General features: G+C 65.6%; 2 protein-coding genes across 3 annotated transcripts; one reads left to right on the top strand and one right to left on the bottom strand.

The window, feature by feature from the left end:
* The first annotated feature begins 44 nt into the window (after window positions 1-44).
* Window positions 45-20,998, top strand: BMP1 (bone morphogenetic protein 1). 2 transcript variants are annotated; one of them, XM_040087664.1, is made up of 20 exons: window positions 45-216; window positions 8,600-8,713; window positions 8,788-8,934; window positions 9,021-9,138; window positions 9,726-9,904; window positions 10,021-10,126; window positions 10,503-10,627; window positions 12,479-12,594; window positions 12,784-12,886; window positions 13,990-14,106; window positions 14,181-14,326; window positions 15,056-15,251; window positions 16,057-16,182; window positions 16,276-16,436; window positions 16,567-16,747; window positions 19,692-19,817; window positions 19,900-20,027; window positions 20,102-20,315; window positions 20,396-20,646; window positions 20,830-20,998. In XM_040087664.1, the coding sequence occupies exons 1-20, from the start codon at window positions 78-80 to the stop codon at window positions 20,962-20,964; spliced, it is 2,928 nt and encodes a 975-aa protein (XP_039943598.1). In that variant the 5' UTR covers window positions 45-77; the 3' UTR covers window positions 20,965-20,998. The 2 variants fall into 2 exon arrangements, with proteins under 2 accessions (XP_039943598.1, XP_039943599.1); XM_040087665.1 differs by lacking the exons at window positions 19,692-19,817; window positions 19,900-20,027; window positions 20,102-20,315; window positions 20,396-20,646; window positions 20,830-20,998 and adding an exon at window positions 18,958-19,121.
* Window positions 20,999-22,808: 1,810 nt separating this feature from the next.
* On the bottom strand, window positions 22,809-27,229 carry PHYHIP (phytanoyl-CoA 2-hydroxylase interacting protein). Its single transcript, XM_040087687.2, has 5 exons — window positions 26,947-27,229; window positions 25,783-25,966; window positions 24,875-25,049; window positions 24,020-24,137; window positions 22,809-23,904 (listed from the first exon to the last, which is right to left on the bottom strand). The coding sequence occupies exons 2-5, from the start codon at window positions 25,945-25,947 to the stop codon at window positions 23,370-23,372; spliced, it is 993 nt and encodes a 330-aa protein (XP_039943621.1). The 5' UTR covers window positions 25,948-25,966; window positions 26,947-27,229; the 3' UTR covers window positions 22,809-23,369.
* Between the last annotated feature and the right edge of the window lie 754 nt (window positions 27,230-27,983).

The raw sequence follows: 27,983 nt of genomic DNA, 5'->3' as shown, positions 1-27,983 counted from the left end.
GAAAAAAAAAAAAAAAAAAATCGAAGAAGGGAAGGAAAGAGGGAAGAGAGGAAAAAAAAGAAAGCCCGGCCGAAGCCATGGCCGGGCTGCGGAGCTGCGGGCTGCTCCTCTGCCTGCTCCTGGCCCGGGCCCTGCGCTTCCCGGACTATTCCTACGTGCTGGAGGAAGAGGAGGAGGACGAGGAGCCCCTGGACTACAAGGACCCCTGCAAAGCCGGTAGGAGCGGGGGGATGCGCGGCGGGGAGCGGGGGGCGGACAAAGGGGAGCGCGGGGGGGCGGCGGGACCGCCGGTGCGGGAGTGAGCCTGGGTGAGCCTGGGTGAGCCTGAGCGTGCCCCGCACACACTTCGGGGCTCCGCACGGCCGAGCTTGGCTCCGCCGCCCCGGGCCGGGGAGTCCCGGGATTTTGGGGGGGGAGCGGAGGAGCAGCGGCCGGTCCCGCTCCGGGATGCGTCTGGTTGTACTCGGGGTGAGGCGCAGGGGGGGCTGGCCCGGCACCCCGCGTTTTTATCCCCGGTCTTGGCTGCACTGGCAGCTGTCAAAGGCGGCGGGGAGCCCCCAGCCCCCCCATCCCAGCCCCCCTCTCCATCCCATCCCACCGGATCCATCCTGCACCCCCATCCCCGAACCCGCACTCCGCGCCCCTCGGCTTTCGCCCTCTCCCCCAGCTCGCAGCCAAAGCTCGTTCCCGGGAGGTGCTGCCCGGGCTGGGGTCCCTCTGTGCCGGGACAGGGGCTCCGGAGCTGCTCCCCAGGTTTTGGAAGGGCTGGGAACAAACTGGGTGCTGCGGGGGGCAAAATCCCTGTGTCCCAGTGCGGGCTGAAGCGGGTGGGAGGATTCGGGGAGGGGGGAAACTGAGGCACGGGAGGGCCGTGCCGGGCTGAGCCTGAGGGCCGGGGTCTGGCGGGGTCTGGCGTGGGGGGATCACGTTTCTCTGTACTGGCATTGTCTGCGCTGCGAGGCGGCAGTTGTTGATATAACTCTGTCTACACGAGGGCTTTTTTCTGGCCAAAAATCCTTCCCTTCCTGCCCTCCCGGGCTGAAACAGCAAAGCTTGCAAAACCGTCCGGGCAGAGCCGGCTGGAGCCTTCCCTCCTCTCCCGCTTCCTCCAGCTGAGCGGCGCAGCCGAGGCTTCAGCCCGGCTCAAAGAGCGCTGGCTTTGCCGCTGTCCCCTCCTCGCCCCTCTCCTGTGCGCCCCGAGACCCCCCCTCACCTCCCCGGGGCCGCCCCCTCCCCATCCCCGTCCTGCCTTTAGGAGATCCTGGTGGGATTGGATTTAATTCCAGGAGCTCTTCCTGGGGAGCCGGGGCTGGGCTGGGGGGATCAGGCCCTGCCACGCATCCAGCGAGCCGGGGATTGGCCCTCCTTTGGCTCCGCAGGACACCGAGGTGATGAAATTCAGATTTCCGGGGAGCCGGGATCCCCTGAAATCCTCCTGACCTCCCCCGTGGCTTCCCCCTGAACCCCCCACGGTTCTTTTTTTGGGGTGTTGAGCCCCCCCCCTCACCCCGCTCCAAGCTCCGGGCCGTGCCAGAAACCACCAAACACCAACAAAAGTTTTGCCAGGGCCGTGGCTGCGGGCAGGGAAATCACCGGGAGAGGGATTTGTGCTCGCTCGTGCCAGAGGTATCCTGAGGCCACCGGCTGCCCGCGGCCACCCCGGTGATGCCACCCGTCTGCAGCGGTGCCAGCGGAAGGGGAAGAGCCTCCGAGGGTGCCAAAAGCACGGGAAACCGCCGGGAGATCCAGCCCTCGGGGCAGGCAGGGAGGAAGGAACCGGCCGTGGCCTCGGTTTCCCTTCACCCGCTCAGCACGGGCCGGTCTCGGTGCCCGGGAGCGGCCGCAGGGTCAGATCCGGCTCGGATCTCCGGCTGGGAAAAGCGGCTGGAATCGCTGCCAGCGCCCCCGGCTGTGCCGGCAGAGCCGCCCCAGGGCTCGCTCTGGCTCGTCCCGGCGCAGCTGAGGGATGGCTGGGCAGTTCGGTGGTGGGAGCCGGGATCCCTTGGGTGCCCCCAGCACCCAGGAGGGTGGGATGGAGCCCGTCCTGTATCCCGAGTCAGCTCCACATCCGCATTTTGGGGGTGTTTGGCTAAACTGAACCCCGCCCTGCCCGGCATTCCATCACCCTGCTCCGTGAGGAGAGGGACGCGGGGGTGCAGAACCCCCTCCAAAGCTGGTGTTTGGGGTGATTTCCTCTCCCAAACTCCCACGGGGAGCTCAGCATCACCTGCACGGCAGAACCACGGGACGCACGGCTGGGGTCGGGGGGTCCGAGCCCCCTTCCCCTGCCGCAGGAGCTTCCCAGCCGTGCCTGGAGTTCTCCGGATTTTCACCTAGATTACACTTTCCAGGCGTAGCCAGCCCAGGCTACTGCTTGCAGTCACACTTGTCAAGCTGCCCGAAAATATTTTTCCAGCCGTTATATGTCACTTATTCATGCCGGGTAAAAAAAAAAAAAAAAAGAAAAAAAAAAATTAAAAAAAAAAATCCACCCGCGGAGCCGGCGGGAGGCCTGGCGCTTCGGGGCTCGGCAAACCTTGGAAATGTGCGGCCCATCCCGGGATCTGCCTTTATCTTTGTGTAATCACCCGTTGGGATCCTCCGCCGGGGGCCCCGGGGTGCCACGGCGAGGCCGGGCTGGAGGGTTCGGCTCCTCGCTGCCCTCCCTTCCCCGGCTCCTGGGAAACGCCTCGGCTGCTGATTCACGCCGCCGGGTCGTGCCCAAGGGGGGAGAACGGCGCTTCCTGAGGTTTTATCCGCTCCGCCGAGGCTGGGAAACACATGGCCGGGAGGGACGGGGGAGACCCGGGGAGAACAAAGCAGCCGGGAGGGGATGCGGGGAGAGAGGAGGGAGAATGATTCGCCCTGGGGTTTCCCCGATTTTTTTTATTTTTTAAAAAATTTTTTACTTCTTTTTCGCGGAGAAGGGTGTTTTCCGGGCAGCGACGTGTCTTCCTGCTTTGCCTGTGGTTTTGCTGAGGATTTTTGGAGGTCTCTGGAGAGAGAAAAAAGAAAAAAAAAAAAGTCCAGAAAAGCTTCCCTCGGCATCCTGCCCGCCGATCACCTGGCCGAGGGCTGCGGGAGGGCGATGCCGGCAGGATCTGCGTGGCAAACGGCGTGGGGAGGGCGGTGGGAACACCCCGGGGGCTGGAGGGTTTGTCAGGGAGCCGGGAGGGTTTATCCCGAGCCTCAGGAGGTTTATCAGGGAGCCGGGAGCAGCCTCGGGAAGGGGTGAAGGCGTGCTGGGGACAGGAAGCGCGGCAGAGGGGACGTTTGCTGATGGCGAGGATGCCCAGAGAACCCTCGGGAGCCGATGTCCTTTGGCAGAGCCGGGGACAGGGACAGCAGCTGGGTGTCAGGCCACATCCCTGCCTCCATTCCCCGTTCCCGCTGTCACCAGGCTCCTCTCCAAAGTGACAACGACATCCCCTTGGCCGTGCAATTCCCAACTGTTTCCCTTCCCAGCAGCTCTCCCTTTCGCAGGGCCTGGCGCTGTTGGCCCGGGATGTGTTTTCCTCGGTGACCCGGCTTTGGGGAGAGGACGAGGGGAGACCTCGCTCCTTCCCCAGGCTTGGCGTCCTCCACACCGAGCCCTGCAGGAGGCTCTTTCCTCCTTTTGCTGTCACGGAAGAGGAGCAGAAGGAAAACGCTTCCCTGGAGCGATCCAACCATCCCTCCCACCCCCAGGCTGCCCCCGGATGGACATTTCCTGCCCCTGGAACTCGCTCGCTGCCCGGGATGTTTATTAGGAGGCTCCGCGGTGCTCATTTCATCACCGGGAGCAGGCGAAGGGCTCGGAGCCTGAACGCCGGTGCCCAGGGCTGGGGAGGGAATTTGGCTCTGGGTGCTCAGGGAAGCGTTGGCGGGGAGAGGAGGTGCCCTGCACCGCAGGGAGTTCGGGATAGGGATCATCCCTGCAGCTCGGGTGTTGTGTTTGAGCCTCTCCGCCTTCCCCAGCTGCTGCGTGCCCGGTGCCGGGTGCTGGCACAGCCCCGGGCCTCCCAAAACCACCAGCTCGGAGAAGGATGCTCCAGCCGCGAAGCAGGAGGTGGAGGACGGCAGTGAGCGATATCTGAGCTCTCGGGGGGTTCCCCCGCGGTGCTGACCGGCTCTATCCCCCCGTGCCTCAGTTTCCCCGCCGCCTGCGCGGGGGCCGTGATCTGGCCTGGCTCCCAGCCTGGCCTCCGAGCCTTGAATTCCTGCTTTGTGCCTGCTGCTCCGCTCGGAAGGTGCTCTGGGGAAAGCAAATATTCCTCGCCCCGGCGTTTTCCAGCCTGGCTGCTCCCCCTCCGAGGGGCACCGGCAGAGGGGCCGCGCCGGTGCCGGGGGGCGGCGGGACGGGGGCTGCTTCCCTTGCGTCCCGTCCCCGCTGTCCTGGGCGCCCCGGGGCGCTCCGCGTCCTTCCACCTTCGCACGCCGTCCCGTCCCCGAGCTCTGCGGGCAGGGCAGACCCCCGGGGCCGGGGGGGACCCCCGGAGCAGGGGGGGTCTCTCCTCTCGTCGGGCCGCGGCCCCGGCGCGTTTTGCCGCGCAGCTGGGCCGGCGTGCGGGGGCGAGGGGCGGTGCGCAGAGCATTCCTCACATATTTAAGGGCTCTGGGAGCCAGCGGGATGCTGCTCCGGTGGCTCCGTGGCTTTAGGGCAGCTCGGCTGAGGACGGAGTAGGCCGATTTCAGATTTCGCTTCCATCCCCGTTCCCGGCCTGAGGCCAGAGCAGCTCAATCCCTGCTTCCTTCCACATCCCAAATCCTGCCCGCGCCGGGAGGGATGCTCGGCGTTCCCACGGGGGCTGGGATGGAGCTGCTGAGCCGGGGAGGGAACGCGGGGCCGGGCGGGTGCTCCCCATCCTGCGCTGTGCCCTCTGAGATCTCCCGGGACACTCGCAGCCATGAGAACCCCTCCTGCTCCGGGCCCTCCAGGGCTCCAGGGACCTGCGCAGGGGTCAGCGCCTTTCCCACCTGGTGCCCTTTGGTGGGATCTTGGCAGGGATGAGGAAAATCCTGCCCAGAGTCCTTCAGGGAATGGTGAGACCCACACGAGGATGAGGATCTTTCCCGTCCTTTGGTGGGATCTTCACAGGGAGGAGGATAATCCTGCCCAGAGTCCTTCAGGGAATGGTGAGACCCACACGAGGATGAGGATCTTTCCCATCCTTTGGTGGGATCTTCACAGGGAGGAGGATAATCCTGCCCAGAGTCCTTCAGGGAATGGTGAGACCCACACGAGGATGAGGATCTTTCCCACCCATCCTCAAAGGTGAGGATCCCCCCTGCCCAGAGTCCTTCAGGGAATGGTGAGACCCACACAAGGATGAGAATCTTTCCCACCCATCCTCAAAGGTGAGGATCCCCCCTGCCCAGAGTCCTTCAGGGAATGGTGAGACCCACACAAGGATGAGGAAGGATCTTTCCCACCTTTCAGTGGGATCTTGGCAGGGATGAGTGTCCCCCTGCCCCGCACCACACACGGAGCCTGCTCTGCCCCAGACTGCCCTGGAATCTGATCCTGTCCTGTTTATCTGCCGCCCGCCCTGCCAAGGCTTCCCCGCGGCTCTGTTTGCTTTTCCCGGCTCACCAGAACATCGCGTTCGCGCCCCGGCCTCTTCCCACCGCTTGTGTTATCGCATTTTCCCTGCAGCGCGGTTCCCAGCCTCGGTGGGAACCCCAGGGCGGGCTCATCCCCGATTCCCAGCGATGCCGGGCCCGTGGGCACCCCCTGCGCCGCTCAGCTCGCCCGGGGGTGGGGGATGCCGAGCTCCCGCATCCCGGGCAGGGAGGAGAGGGATCCACGGAGCCCTGAGCGGGCAGGAGGTGCCTGTAGGATCGGGATGGGGTGCTGAGGGCTTTGGCTCCGGTCCGAATGAAAAACCTTGTTTGTCTAAAGCTTCAGCCCCCGGGGGTTACGTCACCGTTCCGAGAACCCGAATGAAAACACAGCGCAAAAAAAAAAAAAAAAAAGTCAAACAACAGAGCGGGGCTGAGCTATCTCCCGGCTGCCGAGGGGGAAGAGCTCCGTGGGAGCGGCTCCCGAAGGGCTGCTTGTGTTCTGGGGGGTGGCAGGGATGTGCAGGGGTGGAGCTGGGGTGATCCCACTCTCCCTTGCTTCACTCCGGACTGCTGCGTGCCCCACGCCTGGCCTTGGAGCTGGCGTCCTGCTGGCACTGCATCCCCACCTCTGGCATCTCATCCTGCCCCCGGCACTGCATCCCCACCTCTGGCATCTCATCCTCCCCCTGGCACTGCATCCTCACCTCTGGCATCTCATCCTCCCCCTGGCACTGCATCCCCACCTCTGGCATCTCATCCTCCCCCTGGCACTGCATCCTCACCTCTGGCATCTCATCCTCCCCCTGGCACTGCATCCCCACCTCTGGCATCTCATCCTCCCCCTGGCACCGCCGTGGCTCGGACCTTGCCCCCGAGGTGACCGAGCTGAGCGTAGCCCCTGTGGCACAGCCCCCGGCTGGGAACAGCTCGGGGACACCGGGACACCTCCAAACCCTGTCCCGTGGTTTGGGGTCTCCTGGCGGGGTGAGGGGGTGTGCTGGGGGTTGTTTCCCCCTGTTCCAGCCTGTGCTGTGCCCAGGACAGCGCTGGCACCTCTCCTGCAGAGAGACCCCCACCCCACAGTTTGCAGGGGGGTTCCCCTCACTTGCAGGGGGTCCCTTTTTCTTACAGGGGTCCCCTTTGCTTGCAGGGAGTCTCCTCCACCTCTCCCATGAACAGGGAAGGGACAAGCGCCAGCAGTGTCCCCAGTGAAGCCCCCAGGGGAGATTAACAGCGTCTGGGGGGTTTTGGCAAGCAGAGACCCCCCCCAAAACTCCCCCACGTGTCACCTGGCGCCGCGGGTGCACAGGGAGCGAGTGGGAGGAGGACGTGACCGAAGCCCAAACCGACCTGGAAGTTTCTCAATCGCACACTCTGGGCTTGGCCCTGACGTGTCCGAACAGGGATCGCTGCCGGGGCACCCCGGGGCCCCGCTTGTCCCTCCGGGAGCCACCGCCCACCAACCCCCGAGGCTGGGGGGCTTCTGGAGGAGCCCAGCTGCCTGAAACCTCCAGGAAAAAGCAGCTCCCCATCCCCGGGCCGGGCTGCCCGGCTCTCTCACGTCTCCCAAATCCCTCACATATGGTTTCTATATCACTTGGCTCCGCCGGCGCTTGCTGCGCTGTAAGCGAGCTTACTTTCCCTTGTCTTTCCATGCGGCTCTTGGCACGGGATGCTCGTCCTTCTCCCCGGCCCTGGTCCTCCCCCGCGCTGCCCGTTCGGACACGTCTCTCCCAGCCCCGGGGAGGGTGTGGGGAGGCCGGGGCCGGCTCCTGCCTCTGCTCTGCCCTCAAATTGCAGCCTGGCCGTGCCAGCCGCAGGTCGCTGCCAGGGGAGGTGCCGGCCCCGGCTTGTTTGTTCTTCCCTCGGCGCTGCCGCAGGTCTGCTCTCCACCCCGGAGCTTCCCCCGGTGGGATTCACGCACCGGACGGCGCTGGGGGCAGCCCCGAAACGCGGCTCTTTCACCCCAAAGGGCTCCACGCCGCCGCTGGGCTCGGTGCCGTGGGAAGGGATGGGATCCAGCCTGCTGCTCTGATCCCAAGGCTGTCCCTCTCACCCCGTGCCGGCTTTCTGGACCTCTCAGGGTTTTCCTAATTGTCCCGCCTCGCCTTCATAATTAGTGGCTCTTTTGGGATCCATTCGCTAAGCCCTCGGAGCGCGACCTTGGCTCCGCTCGCCCTCGTCCCCCGAGCTGCTCCGGCCACCCCATTCCCCCACCGCTGCCCTTCCCAAGGGATGGCGAGGCCAGGGGGGTTCCAGACACCCCTCTGCTCTGCCCAGGCACCCCCAAAACCGGTGAGGAACGCCTTTCTCCCGCTCCACCCCACCGCGGCCACCTCCGGAGCCGCTGCCTGAGCTCAGCCAGCCCCGGCGTTCCCGCAGGAGCGGCCGCGTCCCCGGGGCTCGGGGCCGGCCAAGCGCCGGGAGCCGCGCGTGTCCCGCGGCTCCGAGTCACGGAGGAGCCGAGGAACGGAGGAGGAGAGCAGGAGGAAGGGTTCTGTGCGGGGCGATGTCCTCCAGCCCCGTGATGCTGAAGCATCTCCCCTCGCCCGGTGCTGGAGGGAGGGGCCGGGCCCCGGCTGGGTTTTGCTGGGCGCAGCGGGAGATTCCCGGCCCATATGGCTCTGGCAGATGATTCAGAGGTCGCTGGCTGCAGCGTCCCGGGGTTGTCCGAGCTCTCACTGGCCTGGGGGGGCAGGAGCCGGGCGGGAAGGGGGTGCTAAAGCCAGCAAAAGCGGAGGGGAGGGGGGATAAAAAGGCGGTTTTGCAACGCAAATAATAATAATAATAATAGAAACCCTAAAAAGTGATGGATGGGCTTTATGCGATCCAGATGTGAGAGCGGGGCTGGCTCCAGCTGCTGGCGAGCGAGGGGAGCCCGGCCAGCGCTGCGCTCAACTGAAGGAGAGAGAGAGGAGGAGGAGGAGGGGGAGGAAGGGGAGGAAGGGTTTGCCTTTGTCTTCGGGGCTTGCCAGGTGCGGAGGGGCCGGGGAGAGGCGCCCGATGGGATTTGGGATCCACGAAGGAAGGCTGACCCCTCCTCTTCCCCTCCCAGCCGCTTTCCTGGGTGACATCGCCCTGGACGAGGAGGACCTGCAGCTCTTCCAGGTGGAGCGGGTGGTGGACCTGGCGCGTCACACCGTCACCCGCCTGCCCTCCGAGCCCTCAGGTATCCCTCAGGCCCCCCACGCCCCGTGCCTGCCCCGTCCCCGGCCAGATGCTGACCCCCCTGAACCCCCACAGGCAGCAACGCCACCCACCCCCGGCCGGGCCCCCCCGGGCGCAGCCGCGGCCGGCAGCGGGCGCGGAGCCGCCGCGCCGCCACGTCCAGGCCGGAGCGAGTGTGGCCGGACGGGGTCATCCCCTACGTCATCAGCGGCAACTTCAGCGGTGAGTGACGGCCGGACGAGGGGCGCCCCGGCGCTGCCGTGCCTCGGTTTCCCCGCCGGGCTGACCCGCCGCCGCCCCATCCACAGGCAGCCAGCGAGCCATCTTCCGGCAGGCCATGCGGCACTGGGAGAAGCACACCTGCGTCACCTTCCTGGAGCGCAACGACGAGGACAGCTACATCGTGTTCACCTACCGCCCCTGCGGGTACGGCCCGGGACGCGTCCCCGGGGGTCTGGTTTGGTAGGGGGGGACTCGTCCTCTCGGGGTCAGGGAGGTGCTGGAGCTCGGCGCTCGCCGCCGGGGGCTGAGGTCGGTGGCGCGGCGCCGGCCCGGGCTTGCGGCGGGGCCGGTGCCAAAGGAAACAGGGGTTTGGACGGGTTCGGCGTCTTCACGCGTCAGGGCACGGCCCCGGCCAGGCAGATGGTGGTGTAGGAGAAGGATTTCCCCTGGAACGGGAGCCCCTGCGTGGGTGCAGAGCACGGGGCTGGAGCGGCTCGGGTGCGGGGCGGGAGCGAGGATGGGTGCGGGGAGCGGGGTGGGCACCCATGGGAGCGGGATGTGGGGCCGGCGCAGCCGTGCCGAGCCGCGCTGAGCCATCCCGTGCTGGCAGCTGGGCTCTCCCCGTTTCCAGGCAGAGCTGAGATTTGAGTTCCTCACCTGGGCGGGATGCCTGGCATTCCTGTGTCGGGGAGGGTCCCCACACTCCCAATATTTCGTGGGACCCCTGTGGAACACCGGGATGTCCTCAGCACCCCCAGAGAGACGGGAATCACCTGGTTCCTCCCCTCCAGGTGCTGTTCCTACGTGGGCCGCAGGGGAGGGGGACCCCAGGCCATCTCCATCGGCAAAAACTGCGACAAATTCGGCATCGTGGTGCACGAGCTGGGCCACGTCATCGGCTTCTGGCACGAGCACACGCGCCCCGACCGGGACGACCACGTCTCCATCATCCGGGAGAACATCCAGCCGGGTGGGGATGAGCTTCCCTCCTCCTCCTCCTCCTCCTCCTCCTGCTCTTCATCGCTGCGCTGGGGTGCTGCCGAAGCCGGGGTGCCCCTGGCAGCGTCCCCATCCTGTCCCCCACAGGGCAGGAGTACAACTTCCTGAAGATGGAGCCGGAGGAGGTGGAGTCGCTGGGGGAGACCTACGACTTCGACAGCATCATGCACTACGCCAGGAACACCTTCTCCAGGTACGGCCAGGGCTGTCCCCTGCTGTCCCCTCACCTCCTGGGGACAATGGCACGGCGTCCCCAAGCCCCGAGGGTGGTCACCAGCTGCGGACGGAGTTAATCCCCTCGGAAAAAGGGAATTGGTGTGTAGGGTGAGGTGAAACCCCTCAGCGTCCCTTCCCAGAGCAGGGAATTGCTGTCCCCGCGGTCACCTCCGCAGGGGACACGTCCCCAATGACTCACCGGCCCGCAGGCTTTAATTAGCCGGGCTGCTTTTAATTAGCCAGGCTGTTTTTAGCATCCTTCCCCCCCGGGTGGCAGCGGCGGCGGCGCTGCTGAGGGGAAGAGGCCGCAGGGCCGGTGATTCCCACCCTGCTCATCCCTTCTCCTGCCCCAGGGGAATCTTCCTGGACACCATCCTGCCCAAGTACGACGTGAACGGCGTCCGTCCCGCCATCGGCCAGCGGACACGGCTCAGCAAAGGGGACATCGCCCAGGCCCGCAAGCTCTACCGCTGCCCAGGTCAGTGCCAGCGCCCCCAGGGAGCGCCCCCGGGGTCGTATTTCCCGGGAAACGCTCGGCTTCTGCACAAATCTTGGTGAAAGTGGCGTCGCGCTGGATGGATTCGCTGTTTCCGGTGGGTTTGGGGTCCTCGCTGCTAAAGGTGCTAAAGGTGGGTTCCTCCACCTGCGGTATTTTGGGGGGCTGTGAGCGGGATCTGCCTGGGTGAGGGTGTCCTTGGCTGAACTCTCTTTCCACTCCTCTGAGAAAAGAGCATCCCCCCAGGGCGTTGCCCCCCAAAAAATCCTCTCCAGAGCATCTGCTAGGAGCGGCCCTCAAAAGAGGATCCTCCAAAAGCATCCTCAGAAATAATCCCCCAGAGAAATCCCCCAAAGAGCATCCTCCAAAAGCATCCCCAGAAATAATCCCCCAAAGAAATCCCCAAAGAGAATCTATCAAAGAGCATCCACCAAAGAACATCCTCCAAAAGCATCCCCAGAAATAATCCCCCAAAGAAATCCCCCAAAGGGCATCCTCCAAGAGCATCCCCCAAAGAAATTCCTCAAAGAGCATCCTCCAAGAACATGCCCCAAGAGCATTCCCCATAAAAATCCTCCCAGAGCACCCTCCAAAGAGCATCTCTCAGAAAAAAACATCTCCCCAAAAGAAAATCCTTCAAAGAGCATCTCCCCCCGGAGCCTCCTGCGAGAGCACCCCCCAAAAAAACCCTACAAAGAGGATTCCCCAGAGGATTCCCACCAAAGGATCCTTCAGGGGAAGAGCAGATCCCCACAGGATCTTCCAAAATCATCCCGCTGGAAAATCCTCCAAAGGCCGTTCCCCCGAGCGCATCCTCCGGGAGCAGAGCGTCCCCTGACCCCACCAACATCCTCCAAGAGCCTCCTGCACCCCAGCCCTGCTCCTGGCGGGGGTTGGATGAGGTGGGACCGGAGCTCCTGATCCCACCGAGCCCGCTGCTGTCACCCCGGGGGGCTCGGGGGCCGTGGCGTTGTCCCGGGAGCGGGGAGGGGGCGGCTGGCACACGATCTGCAGGGAGTTTGGCTCCCCGCACGCCCCCCGCTTAATTCCAGCTGCTAATTAGCGGCCTGGAAGAGGGACGCCTTTGTGAGGGGCCCCAGGGCAGCAGGAAAAGCGATCGGTTTGGAGCAAGGGAAAGCAAAGGAAAAAGAGGAAGAAGAAGGAAAAGAAGAAGGGAAAGGGAAAGGGGAAGGGAAAGGGAAAGGGAAAGGGAAAGGGAAAGGGAAAGGGAAAGAGAAAGGGAAAGGGAAAGGGAAAGAGAAAGGGAAAGGGAAAGAAAAGAAAAGGAAAAAAAAAAAAGAAAAATAAAAGAAAAAAAAAGAAAAAAATAAAGAGAAAAAGAAAAAGAAAAAGAAAAGAGAAAAAGAGAAGAAAGAGAAAATAAGAGAAAGAAAAAAAGAGAAGCCCCCCCTAAAAAAAGCCTCTCTGGATCACAACTTTCCCTTTCTTTTGTTTCCATCTCAAAGCCAGGAGAGGAAAGAAGGCAGCGAGCCCAGGTTTCCAGCGGCCTGCTTTGCACCTTTCATCTGGCGGGGTGGGGAGGGGGCGGCAGCCTCGGCCCCCCGGCAGCCGCAGCTCCGTGTGCCGCGGGCATGTGGCTTCCAGATGGCAGCGCTGGGCCAGCTGCAGGCGTGGCACGGGGGGTCACAGTGCTGCCGCCCCCCGGCAGGGCCCTTGGAGGGGAGCCACGGAGCCGGAGTCGCTCCAGGGATGGCGGCGATGCGGTTTTTTGGGGGGGTTTTTTTGGTGTTTGGGGCTGGGAATCGGGGTGGGAAAAGGGCGCTGGGGATGGGGGTGCTGGAGGGTCTGAACCCCGCTTTTCTCCCTGGGCAGCCTGTGGGGAGACGCTCCAGGACAGCCAGGGCAACTTCTCCTCCCCGGAATTCCCCAACGGATACTCTGCGCACATGCACTGCGTCTGGAGGATCTCCGTCACCCCCGGAGAGAAGGTGCTGACCACCGGCGTCAGCGCTCCCGCGCCCTCCCAGCCCTCCTCTCCCTCCTCCCAGCCTGGTTTTGGGGTGTTCCGAACCCCAGAATCCCATCCTGGGCTTCCGCCAGGTTCTCCCCTGGCTCCCGGCTGATGTGGGCGTGTGGGGATCTCACCCCACGCTCTCCCTGCTCCTTCCCGACCTCAGATCATCCTGAATTTCACCACCCTGGACCTGTACCGAAGCCGGCTGTGCTGGTACGACTACGTGGAGGTGAGAGACGGGTTCTGGAGAAAGGCCACGCTGCGAGGTAACAACCCGGGGCCTCCTGCCCGCTCCTCCTGCCCGCCGGGGCCGGCAGCGGGGCCGGGGGATTCCCTCTGCCTCTCTCCCTGCCTGCCTGACATCCCAAAATCCTGGGGACGGGGGGGATTACACCCCCTCCGGAGGGGTTATTGGGGTGAACGGAGCTCCCAGTTTGGCCCACGCCAGTGAAACCGGTCTGGAGGATCCAGCTGGCTGGCGCGTCTCTCCCCAGGGAGTGCCAGTGTCCCGCTCCCACCCCGAGGAGCTGGATGTTCCCCAGGGAGATTCCAGCATCCCCGTCCCATCCCCGTGGTGTTCCCCAAGAGATGCCAGTGTCCCGCTCCCACCCTGAGGAGCTGGATGTTCCCCAGGGAGATTCCAGCGTCCCCGTCCCATCCCCGTGGTGTTCCCCAAGAGATGCCAGCGTCCCGCTCCCGCCCCGAGGAGCTGGATGTTCCCCAGGGAGATTCCGGGGTCCCAGCCCCGTCCCCCGTGGACTGGGTGTTCCCCAAATCCCAGCTGGCCCTGGAGCCACCGGCTGAAGTGAAACAGCCACAAAAGCCGGAGGGGAGGTGGAGGGAGAAGCAGCTTTTGGCTTTAGGCTGGAAAGGGGCGTCACAGGGAGCAGGAGGAGGTGGTGGTGAGGAAGAGGAGGAGGCTGGTAAGCAGGAAAAGGAGGAGGCAGTGAGGAAGAGGAGGTGGTGATGAGGAGGAGGAGGTGGTGGTGAGGAGGAGAAGGTCATGAGGAGGAAGAGGAGGCCATGGTAAGGTAGACAAGGTGGCAGAGAGGAAGAAGAGGTGGTGATGAGAAAGAGGAGAGGGCACGGAGGAGGGTCTGGTGAGGAGGAGGAGGAGGTGGCAGTGAGGAAGAGGTGGTGGTGAGGAGGAAGATGTGGTGATGAGGAAGAGGAGGTGCTGGTGAGGAGAAAGAGGAGGTGGTAGCAAGGATGAGGTGGCGGTGAGGAGGAGGAGGTGTTGGTGAGGAAGAGGAGGAGGAGGTGGCAGTGAGGAAGAGGAGGAGGAGGTGTTGGTGAGGAAGAGGAGGAGGAGGTGTTGGTGAGGAAGAGGAGGGCCCCAGCACGGCAGCCCAGCACCGTTCCTCCCCAGGCAGGTTCTGCGGGAACAAGCTGCCCGAGCCCATCGTCTCCACCGACAGCCGCCTCTGGGTGGAGTTTCGCAGCAGCAGCAACTGGGTGGGCAAAGGTTTCTTCGCCGTCTACGAAGGTAGGGGGGAGCAGGGGGTCCCAGGGGTGGGCGTGGGGCCCGGGGGGGCTCAGGCCGCTGCTCCTCCCTTCCAGCCATCTGCGGGGGGGACGTGAAGAAGGACAACGGCCACATCCAGTCCCCCAACTACCCCGATGACTACCGGCCCAGCAAGGTGTGCGTGTGGAAAATCACCGTGTCCGAGGGCTACCACGTGGGATTGACCTTCCAGTCCTTCGAGGTGGGTCAGCGTCCCACCCCTGGGGCTGGGGAGGGGGCATCTCCTCATCCCAGGGGTCCCTCGGGATGGGCTGGGGGCTGCTGCATCCCTCGGCACGGCCTCTGTGATTCCTTGGGAAGGCTGAGCTGGAACAGAGACTGGACAGAGCTGGAGAATAAAGCAGAGATTTATTGAAAGGCCTTTAAGGTAAAAGCCTGGGCAGGACAAGAGCCTGGGCAGGGACACATCCAAGGTGGAACCAAAATGGGCACAGAATGGACACAAAATGGGCACAGAATGGTCAAAAAATGGTCACAAATGGACCCAAAATGGACCCAAAATGGACACAAAATCTTCACAATATTGTCACAAAATGGACAAATGGTCATGAGGCCTCACGCTTTTATAAATTTTGGTCCATTTTCACATTGGGGTTTCATTGTCCCATCCCAGCTCCAGGCTGTGAGCTCCCATCCTTCTCCTTCCTCCCTCCAGCCACTGCTGTTTGTGCTTTGGGGCTGGAAGCTGTCCTTGGTGTGCAGCAGGAGCAGGATTTGTTTTGTGTCGCTGCTGTGTGCAGAGAGCTGAGTGACCCTGAGTGTGAGCTCAGAGCTGCACCTGGGCAGCGCAGAACCCGAAATACACAAAAGCATCGTTTCCCCCCTCAGTTTCCCCGCACAACTGGACCAGGAAGGGTTTAGGGGTGCTGGCACAAACCCCCACCCCTGGTTCTACCACCCCCTCCACCAGATCGAGCGTCACGACAGCTGCGCCTACGACTACCTGGAGATCCGCGACGGCAGCAGCGACTCGAGCAGCCTCATCGGCCGCTACTGCGGCTACGACAAACCCGACGACATCAAGAGCACCTCCAACAAGCTCTGGATGAAATTCGTCTCCGACGGCTCCATCAACAAAGCCGGGTTCGCCGTCAACTTCTTCAAAGGTTCGCTGGGGGGGTGCTCCGGGGGGAAAGGGGGTGCTGGGGGCAGTCACAGCCCCGGTGCTCCGGGGGGAAAGGGGGCTCTGGGGGCGGTCACAGCCCCGGTGCTCCGGGGGGAAAGGGGGCTCTGGGGGCGGTCACAGCCCCGGTGCTCCGGGGGGAAAGGGGGCTCTGGGGGCGGTCACAGCCCCGGTGCTCCGGGGGGAAAGGGGGCTCTGGGGGCGGTCACAGCCCCGGTGCTCCGGGGGGGAAAGGGGGTGCTGGGGGCAGTCACAGCCCCGGTGCTCCGGGGGGAAAGGGGGCTCTGGGGGCGGTCACAGCCCCAGTGCTCCGGGGGGAAAGGGGGTGCTGGGGGCGGTCACAGCCCCGGTGCTCCGGGGGGAAAGGGGGCTCTGGGGGCGGTCACAGCCCCGGTGCTCTGGGGGGGAAGGGGGCTCTGGGGGCGGTCACAGCCCCGGTGCTCCGGAGGGAAAGGGGGCTCTGGGGGCGGTCACAGCCCCAGTGCTCCGGGGGGAAAGGGGGCTCTGGGGGCGGTCACAGCCCCGGTGCTCCGGGGGGAAAGGGGGGCTCTGGGGGCGGTCACAGCCCCGGTGCTCCGGGGGGAAAGGGGGCTCTGGGGGCGGTCACAGCCCCGGTGCTCCGGGGGGAAAGGGGGCTCTGGGGGCGGTCACAGCCCCAGTGCTCCGGAGGGAAAGGAGGCTCTGGGGGCGGTCACAGCCCCGGTGCTCCGGGGGGAAAGGGGGCTCTGGGGGCGGTCACAGCCCCCCCGGCCTCTCACTGCCCCCCTGCCCTGCCCTGCCCTGCCCAGAGATGGACGAGTGCTCCCGCCCCAACAACGGCGGCTGCGAGCAGCGCTGCGTCAACACCCTGGGCAGCTACAAGTGTGCCTGCGACCCCGGCTACGAGCTGGCGTCCGACAAGCGCCGCTGCGAGGGTGAGCGACCCCCGAGAACCACCCCCGAAGCCGCCCTCGCCGCGCCCCCGGCCCCGCCGAGGTGACGGGCGCTGGGTGGTGCCGCCCTTGCAGCCGCCTGCGGAGGTTTCCTCACCAAGCTCAACGGCTCCATCACCAGCCCGGGCTGGCCCAAGGAGTATCCCCCCAACAAGAACTGCATCTGGCAGCTGGTGGCCCCCACCCAGTACCGCATCTCCCTGCAGTTCGACTTCTTCGAGACCGAGGGCAACGACGTGAGCCGGGGAGGGGGAAAGCAGCTCCTCTCTCTCTCTCTCTCTCTCTCTCTGTGCCAAGTGCCACCCCCGGCGCCGCCCCCGCGGTGGCACCGCCGTGTCCCCAGCCCCGTGTCGCCCCCCTCCCCAGGTGTGCAAGTACGACTTCGTGGAGGTGCGCAGCGGGCTCACGGCCGACTCCAAGCTGCACGGGAAGTTCTGCGGCGCCGAGAAGCCCGAGGTCATCACCTCCCAGTACAACAACATGAGGATCGAGTTCAAGTCCGACAACACCGTCTCCAAGAAGGGCTTCAAAGCCCATTTCTTCTCAGGTAGAGCTGCCCGGCCCCAGCACGGGGGTCCGCTGCCCTCCCTCGCCCAGCCGGACCCCCCGCGCCCCCAGACCGCCGCTAACGCTCCCCTCGCCCGCGCCGGGGGTGCAGCGCCCGGTCCCAAAGCCCTCCAGCCGCGGGCAGCGCGTTTTGGGAGGATTTTTCCTCTTTGGGGGGGGGGATGATTGGCTCCTGCTTCAGAGGTGGGGGTCCCCAAATGGCCAGGGGTTCAGCTGGGGACGGGGATGTGCTCGGCGCCGGGTGCTGCACCCCTCGGGTGGCATTCCCAGGGTGGGGGGACGGTGACACCCCGCTCTGCTGCTGCTGCTGCTGCTGCTGCTGCTGCTCCCCGCTCCGCTGCACGGCGCCGGCTCCCTCCTCAGCACCCGGCCGCGTCTGAGCTCCCCCCGGAGCCATCCCTCCTCCCAAAATCCATCACCCGCCTCTCCCCGCCCGCCCCAGGGCCAGCTCTCCTCTCCCAGGGGACGGTGTCACCTCCGGATGGGTCTTGCGGGTAGGGATGGGGACACGGAGCCAAACTGCTGGGAGCAGCCGGGGCTGGACGCTGTGCCGGGAGCTGCCACGGCCCCGGACACCATCCCGGCCGGGAGAGACCCGCAGCACCTCCCGGACCCCGCCCTGAGCCTCCCGCTGCGTTTTGGCTCCGTTTTTGAGGGGCAGCGGGACCGGCACGATCCCCCCCGGAGCCCGCCGGGGGTGGAGTGTCTTTGCTTTATCCGTTCGATCAAAACCAAGGCGAGTAGGGCGGCCCGAGGGGGCCCAGCCGTCGGGAGCCGGCACCCTCCGCAAAGCGATTCCTCGGGGAAGCCCGGAGGCCGAGCGGGACCGCGGGGCAGCCGGGTGAGTCTCCCCCCGGAGCACTTCGGCCTCCTCTCCTCTCCCCTTTTCCCTCTTTTTCCCTCATCCCGCTGGGATTTGCGGTGACGATAGACCGACAGAACCTCTCCTCCACCTCTCCCTGCTCAGGTCTCGGGCTTTCCCGGCAAGCAGGACCACCCCGGAGGACTCGGCCACGGCGGGGTCCCTCCTCTGGTCCCCCCGGGGGTTGCTCCCCGGCTCGAAAACCTCTCCCGTGCGGCTCTTTTTCAGCCGCGGAGGGTCCCCGTGCCCCGGACGAGTCCCTGGGTGCCGCGGGCAGCCTGGCCCTCCGGGCGCTCGGTTTTTTGTTTTTTGTTTTTTGTTTTTTTCCCCCGGTGAAGACGTGACCCCTTCCTCCTCCTCCTCCTCCTTCTCCTCCTCCTCCTCCTTCTCCTCCTCCTCCTCCCGGCGGGCCGGGACGCGCATTCCGCCCGGGGATCCTCCGCGGTGTCGGCGTGCAGGTACGGACCCCGGCTCTCCCCCCGGCTCTGGGGGGGTCCGCAGCGGGGGGAGAGGCGCTGCCGGGGGGCTGCGGGGCGGTCAGCAGCCCGGAGCCCTCGGGGGAGAAGGGTGAGCGCCCGGCGGTGCCGGCTGGTAGAGGGTTGCTAAAAAGACGCCGAGCCCCGTGGGGTTCTTTTTCCGCCTCCAAACTCTCTCCCGCTCTCGTCTCGCCCGCCCAGGCTCCCTCCGTCCCGCCAGCTCCCCCCGCGGTGCTGGAGATGCTCTGAGCCCAGAAGCCCCTTCCCAAACCCAAAAGGGCCTTTTCCGAGCCTCGCTTCCTCCTCCCTGACACCGAGGAGACGTCAGGTTACAGCCTCCGCTTGAGAGGCGGCCGCGGGGCCGGGGGGGGCCGGGGCAGGACCCCCCCCTCGCCGCTGGCTCCAGGAGGGATCCCGGCTCCTCTCCGGCATCGCTGTGAGCTCGGAGCGGGACGCTGAGGGGGGGGCTGGTGCCCGCTTGCCGCTGGCTTCCCCCGAACACCTCCCCGTGGGCAGGGGGAGTGAGGGGACGTGGAGGGGTCTTTGGGAACGGGGAGGGGGGGGGCTCGGGGAGGGGCTGGCGAGGTGGTGGGAAAAAAAAAAAAAACACCAAAATCCGGCCGGCTCGGCGTGATCCCAAAGCCCTCCACTTCCATTCCTAGACTGGAGACCCCTAGGAACCCACCCAAAGCCCATCCTCATCCTCCTCCTCCTCTTCCTCTCCGCAGAGGGGCTCCCGGGGGTCCCCCCGCTGCTGCTCCCCCGGCTGCCGCTCCGCATGTCCCCCCCCGCCGCCCCCGCCGCCCCCCGCCCCCCCATCGCTCCCCCCCTCGTCTCCCTCTCTCTTCGCAGAGAAGAAGCAGCAGCTGCAGCCCCCGAAATCTCGCCTGCCCGGCCTGAAGTCCCGCACGCTGAAGCGGCCGCGGGGCCCCTCCTGAGCCTCTCCGTCCTCTCCGTCTTTCTCAGGAACGCCGCGGCCCCGGAGCCGTGCGGGAGCACGGTGGGACCGAGCCGAGCCGAGCCGTGCTGCCGGCGCCGGCAGCCTTTTGCTTGACAGAACTGGTTGTTGACCTTATTTTTATTGGGTTTTTTGATTTTTTTTTCCCCTTTTTTTTTTTTTTTTTTTGGTGGTTCCGAGCACCCCACCCCCTCGGTTCTGCCATTGACCAGCCGACCTTGGTTTATTTTTTATTATTTTTTTTTAATCCCTCCCCCCACACCCCCCCTCCCCGCCAATTTTTACCGTGTCTGTGACATTTCCTATCGATGAGTAAAGAGGGACTCCCGCGTCCTGGTCTTTCTTGCGCACCTTTGGTTGTCACTGTGTGTTTTTCTGCCTCTCCCCGTCCGTCCCGGCAGCAGGTAATGGTGGCACCCATGGGTGAGCCCACGGGAGAGGAGGAGCCGTCCCGTTCCCCGCCGGGGGCCGGAGCTGGAAGCGGGGTGCTGGAGCTGCTTGCTGCTGCCCGGGGTCGCTTGCTTGGCTGGAGGGCAGCGGGGCTGGGGGCTTCGGGGCCGTGTTGGGGTGGGAATGCATCGCTCCGGGCGTTCCCAGCCCGCTCAGCCGTCCCTCTGCTCTCTCCCAGACAAGGATGAGTGCTCCAAGAACAACGGGGGCTGCCAGCACGAGTGCCTCAACTCCTTCGGCAGCTACGAGTGCCAGTGCCGCAGCGGCTTCGTGCTGCACGACAACAAGCACGACTGCAAGGAAGGTGGGTCCGTCCCAGCGCCCCTCAATTCCCATGGGAACCCCCCCATCCGTGCATCCGTGACCCCTCCTCGCTGTCCCGGCAGCCGGCTGTGACCACAAGGTGACGTCGGTCTCGGGGACCATCACCAGCCCCAACTGGCCCGATAAATACCCCAGTAAGAAGGAGTGCACCTGGGCCATCAGCACCACGCCGGGGCACCGCGTCAAGCTGGTAGGGGTTGAGGGGTGCGGGTGGCACTGGGGGTCCCCTCTGCCGAGCCTCCGCCTCACCCGGAACCTCCGCAGACCTTCTCGGAGCTGGACGTGGAGGCGCAGCAGGAATGCACCTACGACCACCTGGAGATCTTCGACGGGAAGGACGCCAAGGCCCCGGCGCTCGGCCGCTTCTGTGGGGCCAAGGAGCCCGAGCCCATCGTCTCCTCGGGCAACAAGATGTTCCTCAAGTTTGTGTCCGATAACTCCGTCCAGAAGAAGGGGTTCGAGGCCACCCACACCACAGGTACCCTTTCTCCGTGGGGAATGGGGTGGTGGGGTGGGGGCAGCGGCGCGGGCGCCCCTGAACCCCAACTCCTCCCGCAGTGTGCGGGGGCCAGGTGCGTGCTGAGGTGAAGACCAAGGACTTGTACTCCCACGCGCAATTTGGGGACAACAACTACCCGGGGGGCTCGGACTGCGAGTGGGTGATCATGGCCGAGGAGGGCTTCGGCGTGGAGCTCATCTTCCAGACCTTCGAGATCGAGGAGGAGGCCGACTGCGGATACGACTACATGGAGCTCTTCGACGGCTACGACGGGACGGCCCCGCGCCTCGGCCGCTTCTGCGGGTCCGGGGTGAGCTTGGGACGGAGAGGGGGGCACGGGGTGGGGCGGGGGGTGAGGAGTGAGGGTGCAGGGGGATGGATGAGGCCGAGCCAGAGCGGTGCAGAGAAATCCCTGCGGGAATTCGCTCTGGCGTGACGATTCCCACCCCGGGGGTGCTGGTGGATCTGAGCCCCCCCCGCCTCACCCCCGCAGCCCCCCGAGGAGGTCTACTCGGCCGGAGACTCGGTGATGATCCGCTTCCACTCGGACGACACCATCAACAAGAAGGGTTTCCACCTTCGCTACACCAGCACCAAGTTCCAGGACACGCTGCACACGAGGAAATGAGGGCCGGGGGTCCCGGCCCCGCCGCGGGCAGGGGAGGAGGAGGAGGAGGAGGAGGGGGAGGAGGAGGAGGAGGAGGAGGAGGAGGGCAGGGAGGACGGCGGGGAGCGCTGCCCCGCACAGACTGCACGGAGGACGAGCACACAGCCAACCTCAGCACTCAAGACACGCTCGCACGGGGCCCCGGGGCTCGGGCGCCCACGGCACGGGGGCACCGGGGGGGGGTCCCCGCTGGCAGCCGCCCACCCCGGCGCTGGGGGGGCCGAGCAGGACCCGCTGCCCTCCCCTGCCCCGGCCAAAGCTCTGAATGTACAAACCAGTAACCGGGAAGAGCCCAACACACACAAGGTGCTGTCTCTCTCTTGTACCCATGAAATAAATACCCTTGTACTTGGAGCGGGGGCAGCCCCGGCATCTTTGCTTCCAGCCCGGCAAAACAGCGTCCGAGATGGGGCTGGACTGGGTGGGAAAACACCCAGGACCCCAGTCCTAAGGGAGGACCCCCATCCTTGGGGTTCCGACGGAGCAGAGCCGGGAATTCCAACAGAGGAGCAGCCAGACCCTCTCCTGGTGACGGTGGGTGGTGGCCTCGGAGCCCTGTGCCCCCCAGGACCCTGCAGGTGGCTTCTCTCCCCACACCTTTATTCTGAGGTGTCTCTGAGCCGGGAGAGCACCCGCTGTGGGGTGTGTGGGTGTGTGGGTGCCACGTGCCGCGCCCACCGCGTGCTCCGGCGCGTCCCCGCGCCGCCGGCGGCAGATGGCGGGTGGGCTGTGACGCGGCCCCCGCGCCCACCGCGTGCTCCCGCGTGCCTCGACCCCTCCTGCATCCCGTGCTCGCTGCTGGCGCAACGGGGAGGATCCTCTTCCCTGTTTGTGCCCAGACAGGACCGGGATGGGCTCCGGGGTTTTTCATCCACAGGGGTTTTCGGTCTCCGTGGTGAAAAGGGGTCACAGGGTTTTGGGGAAATTTTCATTTTCAGTCTCAATGGTGAAAAGGGGTCACAGGGTTTTGGGGAAATTTTCATTTTCAGTCTCAATGATGAAAAGGGCTCAAAGGGTTTTGGGGAACTTTTAATTTTCAGTCTCAATGGTGAAAAGGGGTCACAGGGTTTGGGGAACTTTTCATTTGCAGTCTCCGTGATAAAAAGGGGTCACAGGGGTTTGGGGAAATTTTCATTTTCAGTCTCTGTGGTGAAAAGGGGTCGTGGGGTTTGGGGAAGTTTTCAGCGACAGGACGAGGAGCGATGGCCATAAACAAAAACATAAGTCCCACCTCAACACGAGGAAGAACTTCTTTCCATGCGGGGCGGCAGAGCACCGGGACAGCCCCAGGGGAGGGTGCAGCTCTCTGGCGACATCCCAAACCCACCTGGAAGCGCTCCTGTGTCACCCGATCCAGGTGACCCTGCCTGGGCAGGCGGGATGGAGCTGGTGATCTCCAGGAAGACCCTTCCAACCCGAATTTTCTGGGAGCTGGCCGCGGCCACCGTGTCCCCTGCCAGTCCCATTCCCCCCTTCCCCCGAGCCGCATCGGTGCGGGGGGGTCGGAGCCCCTTCCTGGGGTCCCGTGGGGGACAGAGGCGAGTGACACGGCCGGTGGCGACCGCACAGAGTTTATTGAAACACCTCCAGCACAGCACAGGGATGCTCGGGGACGGGGAGCCGGTTGTTGTACAGCGTGCAGGGGCGGGGGGGACACAGAGACGGGGGGCGGGCACCCCGGGGGGGCCGCACGCAAGCGCCATGCTGCCGACGGCTCATGCGGGGGGCTGCGGGCTGGGGGGGAGGCACGGGGACGGGGGGGCGGGTGGGTTCACATCCCTTCTCCCCTTCCCCGGGCTCCTCCGGCTGCCTCCGGGGCCGCGGGGATTCGGGCGGTGCGGGACGGCGGAGCGGAGAGGGACGGGACACGGGGGGCACGCCCGGGGGTCCCCCGCACGGCTGCAGCCCCTGCCTGAGCACCCCGCAGTCCCCGGGAGCAGTTCAAAACCGGGGGTGGGTGCTTCCAGCATCTCCCTGAACCCCCCCGGAGCGGCCGGGGAGCCCCAGTCCCGGCGGGCAGGGCCGGGGCTCCCTGGGAGCTGCGGGAACCTGCGGCGGGGCGATGCGGGGGACACCGGAGGGGAAAGGGGACGGGGGGCGTCCCGCAGCGGCTGCGCGGAGCGGGGCAGAGCTCGGGGCTCACGCCGGCGAGGATGCTGCTGCTCGGCCGGTCCAGGAGATGAAGGCTTCCTCCCTCGGGGCGCACAGCGGCGCGGGCTCTGCCTCCTTGCGTCCCGCCGGCTCCTTCCTCGGGGCACCACCCGCACCCCCCGAGCCCACCCGCGTCCTCCACCCGCCGGCGTCCGTGGGAGAAGCCCCCGCGGCGAGCTCCAGTGCCCCTGCCCGGCCCTGCCCTCCTTCTCCCCTTAACGCCCCACGCTGATGTTGCACGTCTTGCAGCTGGGGTCCTTTTTGGCGTTGGCGGTGGAGAGGCTCATGAGCTGGTGGCCGCTGATCTCCCCCAGCACGCCGAGGCTCAGGTCCACCGGCTCCGTGTAAATGACCTCCAGGATGCTGTCCTGGGCGTGGCGGTACACCAGCTCGCCCTCCTCCACGCAGCACGTCAGGAACTTGTTGGAGGAAATGTCCAGCTGGGGAAGGCGCTCCCGGCAGAAGAGATCCCCGGAGGAGCCCTTGGGCGCCAGGACCAGCACGACGTAGTGGTAGGCGGTGTACATGCAGTAGAAGTCCGCGAAGTAGAGGTTGGTGTTGGGGTTGAAGAGGCGCTGGGCCGGGATTTGGAAGCGGTACCGGCCGTAGGGCGAGTCCTGGGGGGGCTGCCCGGTGTTGAACTCGGTGTTGCAGCTGAAGAAGATGCCGTGCAGCATCCCGCTGGTGGGCGAGCCGTGGCTCCCGCTGTTGTCCTTCAGCGACGGCTTCATCACGTTCCCGCAGTGCATCCTGCCGCGAGGAGGAGGAGGAGGAAGAGGAGGAGGAGGGACACAAAGACAGGCACAGGCAGGGTCAGGGAAGGCGCTCTGGGAGCGGGGAGCGTGGGGAATGGGGCTGGGGGTACCTGACGTGCTGGAAATACTCCTTGTGCTGGTTGCGGTAGAAGACGGAGAAGCGCAGCATGCGGCCGGCGATCAGCTCCGCTTTCTCCTGCAGCTGGGCCAGGTGCTCCTTGGCGTAGTCTGGGGACGGCCACGGGGACATCAGGGCGTCTCCATCCCCCTCCAGCAGCCCATCCCTGCCCGCAGCTCCCCGCACCTCCTGCCTCCCACTCATCAGCTGCCGCTCCAACCGGCCCGGCTTGTGCCAGCTCCCGGCATCGCCCCCGTCCTCCTCCGGGCTCCCAGATCCCAGCGTCTCCCCCGGCTTCCTGGAACCGGCTCCATCCTCTCTCCCGGCTCGTGGCTCCTGACATCATCCCCGACCTCTCTCGTGGCTCGCAGCACTGACCTCCTCTTGCTCCCAGCTCCTGGGGTCACCCCTCTTCTCCCTCCCTGCTCCCAGCTCCAGGCATCATCCTCATCCTCCCTCTCAGCTCCAGGCATTGCTCTCTTCTCCCTTCCATCTCCCAGCTCCTGGCATCATCCTCATCCTCCCTCTGAGCTCCAGGCATTGCCCTCTTCTCCCTTCCATCTCCCAGCTCCTGGCATCATCCCCGTCCTCCCTCCTGGCTCCCAGCTCAGGGCATTGCCCCAGTCCTCATCCTCCCAGCTCCCAGCATCGCCTCCATCCTCCTCCCAGCTCCCGGGATCGCCCCCATTCCCCGTCCCATCTCCTGACTCCAGCCGTCAAATCCCGTCCTCCCTCCCGGCTCCTGGGATCGCCCCCGTTCTCCTGGGATCGCCCCCATCCTCCCTCCGGGCTCCCGGGAACGCCCCCACCGCCCCTCCCGGCTCCGGCCCGCGCCGCTCCCGCTCACCCCCGGTGCAGAACTCCACGGTCTCGCTCCAGCCGGACACCAGGTACTCCCCGTCGCTCTGTTTGACCGCCGTCTGCACGGCCACGCTGTACTCGGTGCGGGGGCTCAGGAACCAGTGGCCCCGCACCGTCATGGGCAGCGGCACCGCCTTGGCCACCAGCTTGGTGGGGACATCCTGTGCCGAGCGCCGCGGGTCAGGCGGGACAGCACCCCAAACCCCCCCGAACCCCGCCGCCCCGCGCCGCGGGGATGCTGCCGGGCCCCAAAATATCCGCTGGGACCCCCCAAAAACACCGCGGTGAGGCGTGTGGGGGCTGCACCCCCCCCTCCTCGCTCCGTGCCCACGGCGCTCCCGGGTCCCTGTCCCCAAAGGTGTCCCTGCTGCCATGGGGACGCGGGGTCCCCGAGGTGGGGGTGGTCGCGGGGACCCCGCGCTCCCGGTGGCATCTCGCGGTGTCAAGAGGCCACGGAGCAGCTCCGCAGTGCAGAGCGGTTTCTGTGGCAACGGCGGATGCTGAAGTCGGGAGATGGAGGGGGAAAAAAAAATATATCCCACCCCACCACCACCCCCCCACCCCTTATTATTGGGGAGGAGAGAGAGAGAGAGAAAAAAAAATAATGTTAAACATTAAATAGCATCACCGTGGCAACGGCGCTGCTAAAAACGGCCCGAATTAGTGACTCGCGGCACGGGGAGGGGGAGCAGGAGCGGCTCAGCTCCTCCGCGGGGGCTCAGCGGGGTCCGTCACCCCCCCGATCCCCGTCCCCACCCCTGTCCCCATCCGCCAGTGCGTCCCGTGAGGGGAATGACCCAAATTCAGCGCTAGAGAGGGCTAAAAGGCAGCTTCTTCCTCCCAACCCCGTCTCCTCTCCCCGGACAGGGGGTCCCGCGTCCTCCCGCCGCTCACCCGGTGCTTGAACTTGTTGGAATTCTTGTTCTCCTTCTTGTTGAGGTCGATGAAGTAGTGGGTGACCCTCTCCAGGTCCCCCTTCTCCATGGCCCAGGAGATGCGGAAGGAATCGCAGGTGATGTTGTTGATCTCGATGTTCTTGGGGGTGGAGAGCAGCTCCATGGCCGGAGGGGCTGAGCTCCTGCGGGGCACAGCGCGGGGGTTTGGGGGTGCCGAACCCCCTCTGGCTGCCCACGCCGGCAGCTGCCAAGGCCGCCCGCGGCGGAGCAGATGGCACCGGGGTGGAAAAGCGGCCGGGAGCCAGGAATAGGCAGCGCAGGCAGGAGCAGGCAGCGGGACGCCGGGAACAAGCCCGGTCGGGTGCGGGGGCCCCGGCCGCTCCCCCGGGTGCCGCGGGGCCCCGGCTCGACGCCAGCGGGCGTTTCGGGGTTTGCTCAACACCGGGTGGGGAAAGAAAAACAAGGGGAGAGTCGAGGGAGTTGCTGGGAGAGGGGAGGGTTGGACGCAGGCACTGGAAAAGCTGGATCCGCCTTTGCCCCGGCCCGTGCCTCAGTTTCCCTGCGCCTCGGGAAGGCGCTCCGGGGGTGGGGGTATGCAGAATCACATCCACGGCACGGGAACGTGGTGGGTTTTCCGGGGGGGGAGCTGGAGGGCGAGGGTGCCCCCCACCCTTCACCCCGGGTTTGTGCGGGGGCAGCCAACGTGCCACCGCCCCCCCCCCCCCTCCGTGTGCCCACGGCCACCCACGCCAGGCTCAGCCGCCTGTGCCCCTGTCACTCGGCACCCACGGCCACCCACGGCCACGTGTCCCCCCCCCATCTGCGCAGACCCCCCCCCCCCGCACAGCCCCCTCCCCCTGCACCCCCAAGCCGCTGTCCCCCCGCCTCCAAAGCCCTGGGGCACGGCCGAAGGTCACCGCGCCGGGGACAAGGTGTCACCTCGCTGCCCCATTCCCGTGCCCGGCGGTGGCGCAGGAATTCCGCACCGGGATAGCTCCAGCTGGATCGTGTCACCGCGTGTCCCCGCGGCCCCAACGCCTCGGTGTCCCCTAAGAGCCCCCTCTTGTCCCCCTGCCCGCCCTCCCCCGAGCATCCCTCAGCGACGCCACCGGGATTTATTCGGCGGCCGCTCCGGTGTCACCGGCGCCGGTGAGGCCCTTACCTGGCCGTGCCGGGGGGATGCCGGGGCAGCGGCAGGGCAGGAGAAGGGAAGGGAGGGCAGGACACAGAGCCCCGGCGGGGCTGATCCAAGCGGGGAGGACGGAGGATGCCGGAGGGATCGCGGTGGTACCCGGCGGTGCCGCGTCGCTGCCTGCGGCTGATGCGACTGGGATCCTCCCAGCCAGCTCGGAAATAGCAAACACCCTCCAGAGGAGGGAGAGAAGGGAGGAAAAAAAAAAAAAAAAAAAGAGGGGGAAAAATAGATATCCAAGGAGCTGGGGAGAGAAGGGGGAGGAAGGAAAAACCTCCCGGTTCTGCCAATGGGATGGAGGGATGCGTGCGGCGTCAGGTGATGGAGGCAGAGTGGGATGTGGGTGCAGATTGGGGGTGGGTGGTGGGCATGTTCTGCCTGTTCCCCTCATGTTTGGGGCCGGAGTGTGTGTGTGTGTGTGTGTGGGGTGGTGGTATCCAGGTCGTGCCGCTTGCGGGACAGTGGGAACAGCCCCTCCCGGCCCCAAAATTGGGATGGATGCGGTGCGTGGGGATGCTGGTACCCACAGAGGACCCCCGCGGGAATGGGGGTACAGAGCCCGAGGGGGGCGGACGGACGGACTTTTTGTTTGGCACGCAGTGAACACCCTTCTTGGAGGGACAAAGGGTTTTTTTTTTCGGGTGGGCGGGTGGAAGAGAACCCTAAAAACCCCATTGCCCCCCAAATGTTTTGGGAGGGGGTGCCCACGCATGAACTCCCTCTGTGGGGGTCCTGGCTGGCTGTGGGGCTGCAGGGGACTCCGAGAGGGTGATTGCACTGCAGGAATCCCGTGAGGGTGTTAAATCAAGGGACGAGTGATCCCCCCAAAAATGTCCCCTCGGCGCTGCCCCCGGCGTCCAGTCCGGAGAACCGGGCACTGCCCGTCACAAAGATGGCGCCGCCGCTGTCACACAGCGTTAGGCAATGCCAACCACAAAGATGGCGGCTCATTGCCAAGCCCGCCGTGCCCTCAGCAAATATGGCGGCGGCAGCGTCGCCTCAGGAAG

This window comes from Hirundo rustica, chromosome 28 (genome assembly GCF_015227805.2).
Source record: "Hirundo rustica isolate bHirRus1 chromosome 28, bHirRus1.pri.v3, whole genome shotgun sequence".
Taxonomy (NCBI): domain Eukaryota; kingdom Metazoa; phylum Chordata; class Aves; order Passeriformes; family Hirundinidae; genus Hirundo; species Hirundo rustica.
The sequence above is the reverse complement of the archived record's forward strand: the minus strand, read 5'-3'. Positions and strand labels throughout refer to the sequence as shown.